This window comes from Rhinolophus hipposideros (genome assembly GCF_964194185.1).
Source record: "Rhinolophus hipposideros genome assembly, chromosome: 21".
In the NCBI taxonomy this organism is placed as follows: Eukaryota; Metazoa; Chordata; class Mammalia; order Chiroptera; family Rhinolophidae; genus Rhinolophus; species Rhinolophus hipposideros.
Genome location: NC_138067.1, coordinates 34,396,844 through 34,403,595, shown reverse-complemented (window position 1 = coordinate 34,403,595; position 6,752 = coordinate 34,396,844). Strand labels below are relative to the sequence as shown.

The 6,752-nt window shown below is 60.1% G+C and overlaps 1 protein-coding gene across 1 annotated transcript; it reads left to right on the top strand.

Annotated features, from left to right (window-relative positions):
- The first annotated feature begins 530 nt into the window (after positions 1–530).
- On the top strand, positions 531–3,639 carry CEBPA (CCAAT enhancer binding protein alpha). Its single transcript, XM_081031900.1, has one exon. It carries the CDS (start codon positions 1,075–1,077, stop codon positions 2,137–2,139), a length of 1,065 nt encoding a protein of 354 aa, XP_080888026.1. The 5' UTR covers positions 531–1,074; the 3' UTR covers positions 2,140–3,639.
- Positions 3,640–6,752: the final 3,113 nt, after the last annotated feature.

Sequence of the window (6,752 nt, the reverse complement as noted above, 5' to 3'; positions counted from 1 at the left end):
CCGCTTCGGGATCCCCCGCCCGGAGGCATGTTCGCCTCCTTCTTTGCGCTCCCTCTTACCCCGGTACCCCAGCCCCAAAATCCAACTCCGCCCCTTGCACAGGAAAAAATTAGCGGCCCAGCGCGGAATAGCCGCACCAGCCCCACGCGCCTAGCAACCCTAGAGCTCCGGCTAGGAGAAGTAATTAAAAAGAAAGTTTTCCAGCCCAAGCGAACAGACCAAACAGGTCCTCCCGGCTCTCTGGACGCAGCCTCCTCCTCTTCCCTCCGCTCCTCGCGGGGTCCTAGCGCCCGGCGCAACTGAGCCCGTGGGACTCTGAAGTGCTGCGAGAGGCGGAGCGGTTCTTCTGCATGGAATCCGTGGGGTCTCCTGGAGATGAGAGATAAAGACGCAAAGTCAATTCGCTCGGGGCTTGCCGGTGCGGTGGTGTACGCTAGGCCTGACCTCCAAAACTGTTCCCTGCCGCCCCCCACCCCGTCCCGGGCCCCTTGTCCACGCCGCCGCTTTCCAAAGACCCTGATCCCGGACAAGACGGATTCTAGCTTTTAAAGCAAGTCCGCGTCACAGTAGCTCAGAGATGAAGAGTTGCCCTCCACCAAGCCCCGACGCGGCGGCTGGGAGCTGTTGGGCTCCCTGGCAGTTGGCTGGAAGTGAGTGTCTTGAGGAGGTTAGAAAAGGGGGGCCCGCCGCCGACCACGTGTGCGTGGGGGCGACAACTCGGCCGAGAGTGGGGCACGGCTCGCGGTTCACAGCTCTGCTCCTGGCGCTGGGGGCACGGGGTATTGCGTTGCGGCCTCTCCCGCCAGCGCTGCGCTCCTGCCCCACTCCCGGTCCCTCCTGAAGGCAGGCGCTAAGACCCAGGAGGCGCCGCTCGCCGTCGCCAGTGGTCAGACACTAGAGGGCGATGACCCACCCTAGTATAAATGCGGGGCCCGCGCGGGCCTGGCCATTCGCGACCCGGAGCTGCTCGGGCGCAAGTTAGTAGGGGCTCTTGGTGGGCGGCGGCAGCAGCGGCGCCCCGCGCAGCCTGGAGGCCGCCGAGGCTCGCCATGCCGGGAGGACTCTAGCTCCCCCATGGAGTCGGCCGACTTCTACGAGACGGAGCCGCGGCCCCCGATGAGCAGCCACCTCCAGAGCCCCCAGCACGCGCCCAGCAGCGCCGCCTTCGGCTTTCCGCGGGGCGCTGGCTCCGCGCAGCCCCCAGCCCCACCTGCCGCCCCGGAGCCACTGGGCGGCATCTGCGAACACGAGACGTCCATCGACATCAGCGCCTACATCGACCCGGCCGCCTTCAACGACGAGTTCCTGGCCGACCTGTTCCAGCACAGCCGGCAGCAAGAGAAGGCCAAGGCGGCCGCGGCCCCCGCGGGAGGCGGCGGCGGCGACTTTGACTACTCGGGTGTCCCAGTGGGCCCCGGAGGCGCCGTTATGCCCGGGGGGGCGCACGGCCCCCCTCCCGGCTACGGCTGCACGGCGGCCGGCTACCTGGACGGCAGGCTGGAGCCCCTGTACGAGCGCGTCGCGGCGCCGGCGCTGCGGCCGCTGGTAATCAAGCAGGAACCGCGCGAGGAGGACGAGGCAAAGCAGCTGGCGCTGGCCGGCCTCTTCCCCTACCAGCCGCCGCCGCCGCCGCCACCCCACCCGCACCCGCCGCCCTCGCACCTGGCTGCTCCGCACCTGCAGTTCCAGATCGCGCACTGCGGCCAGACCACCATGCACCTGCAGCCCGGCCACCCCACGCCACCGCCCACGCCAGTGCCCAGCCCGCACCCAGCCCCCGCGCTTGGCGCCTCTGGCCTGCCGGGCCCCGGCGGCGCGCTCAAGGGGCTGGCCGCTGCGCACCCCGACCTCCGCGCGGGCGGCGGCGGCGGCGCGGGCAAAGCCAAGAAGTCTGTGGACAAGAACAGCAACGAGTACCGGGTGCGGCGCGAGCGCAACAACATCGCGGTGCGCAAGAGCCGGGACAAGGCCAAGCAGCGCAACGTGGAGACGCAGCAGAAGGTGCTGGAGCTGACCAGTGACAATGACCGCCTGCGCAAGCGGGTGGAACAACTGAGCCGCGAACTGGACACACTGCGGGGCATCTTCCGCCAGCTGCCCGAGAGCTCCCTGGTCAAGGCCATGGGCAACTGCGCGTGAGGCGCGCCGCGGCGGGACCGCCCTGGGCTGGCCCTTGGCTGGGACCCAGAGAGTGGTTTCGGGTCTCCGAATCTCAAGACTGCCCGAGCCGCGAAAGCCAGGACTAGGAGATTCCGATACCATATGAAAGCCTGCCCTGTCGCGCATGCCCCTGGCCTTCTTCTGCGTGGGACACGGTGCGTCTAAGATGAGGGGTCAGGCAGTGGTTTCTCCCTGCAAGAGAGGAGAAGCGCGGTGGGGCCGAGCCGGGAGCCTGGCGACTCTAGTATTAAGGAAGAATCTTGTGCCTTGGAAATTTACCGCTCTGATTCCTACCAAGTAGGGGGAGCAACTATGTGCCTTGTCATTTTATTTGGAGGGTTCCTGCCTCATCCAGAGGCTGCAAGGCTGCAGCAGGCCCCCATGAGAGAAGGAGGAGTGCAGGCCCCCAGCGGAAGGAAATTTAAAGGAGCAGAGATCCGACATGCCAGCCCCAGCTGCTCCTCAGTGCCTGTCCTTGGAGGGGAGGAAATACAGGGATCTGGGGCCTTGAACCTAAGGTTGTTCCTCTAGTTCCTAGTTCCACATGAAGGTGGAGGGTCTCTAGTTCCTTGCCTCTCACCTCCCAGCCTGCAACAGGTTGGGCTTCCTGAGATGGGGGTCACCAGGAGACCCATGGGAGCTCCCACCCCCAGTCAGACCAGAAAGCTAGGTGTGGGTCAGCTATTAGGACATATGTTCATGGGAGTGTTGGTCTGGTGGAAGAGGGGAACTAGAGGTCCTGCGGTCTGGGGACTGGGGAAGGGGGGAAGGGACACTGGGACCATCAGCCATGTCTGTACTGTATGTCGCCAGCATTGCCATACAAACATGAAGCACAGTCAGTCCAGCCCAGAGGGACCCAAGCTATGAGCAGCTTTCCAAATATTTTGCTTTATCAGCCGATATCAACACTTGTATCTGGCCTCTCTGTGTCCCAGTGGTGCCTTGTGCAATATGGATGTGCACGTCTATGCTAAACCACCATTTTCTTTGGTTTTTGTTTTGTTTTGGTTTTGCTCAGATACTTGCCAAAATGAGACTCTTCGTCAGCAGCTGCAGGGAGGGTCTGTGGCTCTCTTTCCTTTTGGTTTTGGGATTGCTTTTACTCCCAGGGGAACCAAAGAGGCGAGGTGGGCTTCCCCTTTCCCCTCAGCTTTCCCTGGGGGTGGCTGTGGGCCTCAGTCCCCTCCAGCCCCAGGCTGCCCACAGGCTTGTCCCTGCAGAGGCCCTGGCTCCAGGTCTGGAAGGGAGGCAGCCTCCAGCCAGCAGACACAGATCACTGGGCCTGGGAACAGGGAAAGAGGGCTTGATTCTCTTCTTTTGGGGAGAACATGGAGATTCATGCTAGATGTTTTGTGTATTATATCTATAATATAAACATATCAAAGTAAATTTTGGTGTCTTTTTAAAACTAGAAAAGCTACTTCCAAGGTTTTCTGTGGGCCAGGTCACATTTGTAAATAATCACAGCATATTTTCTGGCTGAGATCCTGACTTTCATTCACTCTCCGCCCATCCTGAGCCCCTCTTTACATTAAGGGGGTGACTTCTCCCAAACAAGGCAAATAAATGGCAGGAGGACGAGGTTCCAAGCTGAGAATGCCAAAGCCTGAAGAGAGCCTCCTGACGTGTGTGTGTGTGTGTGTGTGTGTGTGTGTGTGTTGGGGGGTAGGAGGTAGGGGGTCATGGGACCTTGATGTGGCCTCTCTCATCGTCCCCTTGGGAGAAGAGGGACTCAGGGAGCTCCCAGCCTGAAGTTGCCGCAGGCTCTTTGGGCAGGCCTGGTCCAGCAGCGCCAGGCTCCAGGGGGCCTTTGGCCACACTCGCTTCCAGATCACTCACAGCTCCAGCTCTGGAGTACCTCGCTCACACCTGCCTTTACCCCAGCCCACCAGCAGGATGCTGGGTCGGCAGGGAGAGGCCTCTAACTGTAGGACCCTCCACCCCTCCCCACTTGCTCTGGGCCATGTCGCTGCAGCTTACCCCAGTGGGGCTCTGGAAGGCAGCCTCAAGGTGCAGCACCCCTCCACCGGCCCTCCACACCTGCCCTGGCCCAGCCCACCCAGGAAGGGGGCCCACAGCAAGTCTACAGCGGACGTTTGGCCTTTCCCCACACCATCCAGCGAGAAGCCAGCACCAATATCCACCCTCCCGACTGTGCCCACCCTGAACCCAGTCCCCTACTTGGACGACTGTCCTGTGAGGACAGGCAACCCCGTACACCTTCAACAGCAGTGATAGCCAACCAAGGAAGGCTGCACCCTGATGCCTGTAAGAACAGGGCCTGGGAGGAAGTAACCCCAGGATTTTCAGAGTTTCTTCTTTCTGAGGGCAAAAGGCAAAACACTCTTCACCTTCTGTTTTCACCCTGAGAGTATTCACTTGAGCAGCTCATAGTATATGCCAATGTGGGCTGGGATAGTTTCGAGAAATTACACATTCTTCATTCTTCTTAAATTCTGAAAGCTTTAGCTTTATCTGACTGAGTGGTTAAAGGGGATGACTAGCCCCCGCCCCCACCCCCGTCTTATGTCTTGCTGCCTCCTCACCCGTGGCCACCCTTGGCAGAGGAAAGGCCATGAGCCCAGTGAGGAGGCGGCAGCCTGCCCTGCTGCCTGGGAACCAAGGAGGCAGAGCCCCACCGCCCGCCTAGAGGCCTAGGGCAGGCCACAGCTTGCTAGGCCCCAGCAAACCCTCTCTGAGTTCAGTGCTAATTCCAGTTTTTCTTGTTTGAGGGGGCCAAGCCTTGGCTTCCCCCTTTGCCCCCAGAACAGATCCCAGAATGAGTGGGGGAGGGGCACCCCTCCTGCCCTCACTCTTCCTCCTCCCCTCCCACTGTCCCATCTCCAGGGATTTCCTCTTTCACAGTTGTCAGTTCAGGAAAGGGCACCCTCCTACTTCAGATCCTGAAGTCCAGGGAAGGACTTGTTGGGGACAAAATGGATCCAACCACAGTCAGTCCCAGGAAAGGGATGGGGTGGGAGGGTGGGGGCCTCAATGGGGTAGACAGAGCAGCCTGTCAGGGGGAGGGGACATCATGGGGTGAACCTGCCCAGCATGTGCTCTGTGCCCAGCCCAAGAGGCCCCTGGGGAGAGCCGCTCCTTGCCACTCACTCTTCCTGCAGGGCCCCCCACGGTTCCCCGCCTGACTTGAGCCTTCATGAAGAACCACTCCAATAGCCTGGCACCAAACACACCCCAAATATTTATTGGATGCCTACTGTGTGCCAGGACCTGTGCCTAGGATGGGGTACTTAGCTGGGAACAAGCAGATTTGGCTCCTATTCTCAAGGAACTCATAGCCTGTGACCCACCCCACCCCCCATACATCCTTTAAAGGTGATACATGCGATAAGGGGGAGCTCAAAGTGTGAACAGAGGCCACTAGAAGGTCTTCCTGGAGGCAGCAGCTTTGACCCAATCCAGCTATAAACCCAGGCCAACGTGCCTGGATGCCTCTGTCTTGCACTCTCCCACAAGAAATGGCAGGGACTTCGCCCCCTTGGTGGGCCACAAGAGCCTGGTTTCCCCGGAGAGCGCTGGTCCGGGGAGCCAGCCTCCAGAGAAAGAGCAAGGGCGGGACAGAGGGAGGTGTTCCTTCGCTGCCAGAGACCTCCTCATGGTGTAGTGCTGTCATGAATCTTATCTCTTGGATCTCCTGGGAATCTGCGAATATGGGGTTGGGCTCTGACACCTGTGATGAGCCATTGGGACTGGTGAGGAGTGTCTGCCCCTCCCAGGTCTCCTGCCCCCTCCTTCCCAGGCAGGAACCTGCCAGGCCTCCTCACAGGAGGAGAGGGGACAATGGGGAGAGGGAAAGGGAGGCCACTCCTGGTGCAGGCCAAGGCCAGGGCAGAAACCCTGACCTTGCTCAGCCATGAGGTGTCTCCTTCCAGGTACCCACAGGCCTTCCGCGGACATGGGGCAGGGTCCTTGCCTGGACCAATGCGATATCCCATCTGCTTCTTTCCTATGCTCGTGAGTAAGAGTAGGCTTTTCTCTCATTGTCTTTCATTTAAATAAAACGAAACCACCAGCACCTTTGAAAGATCCTCCCTTGTCTCTGTGAAACACAAGAAACACCCCCATTTCTCCCCCTCCTCCATACCCCTCTCTGTGGATGGAGCATTTGACGTAAGCAGAGACATAGGAAAGATACCAATTCACTATCAAAGCATCCTAGCCCCATCCCAGAGCAATTAAAAAGCCAGATGGAATCTCTGGGAAATCGGCATTAATAACGCGAACAATCTGTGCAGGCCGGCAGGGACCCAGGAGCCGCGGGCGGGGGCCGGGAAGAGGCTGGGGTGCTGGAGCAAGAGCTTGCAGCAACGACTCAGCCACGTTGTGGCCAGCTGGGGATGGGGCCATCACAAGGGTTTGCCTAGGTCTGGCTGCAGCTGGGCTGTCCCCTCCAGCCCCAGCAAGGCCCTCTGTGTATCCTGGATCCTGGTCACTGTGGACAGAGCCAAACAAATGTGGAACCCATTACTCAGGCAGCCACAGCCTCGGCCAGCCCCATTCTGGCACCCAAGAGCTTTGTTTCCCTTCACTTTTGTTTTTATTTATTATTTTTCTAGCCTTCTGGCCCC

What these genes read in the sequence shown, in the direction of transcription:
- CEBPA (XM_081031900.1), top strand. Translation starts at nt 1,075, where the DNA reads ATGGAGTCGGCCGACTTCTACGAGACGGAGCCGCGGCCCCCGATGAGC.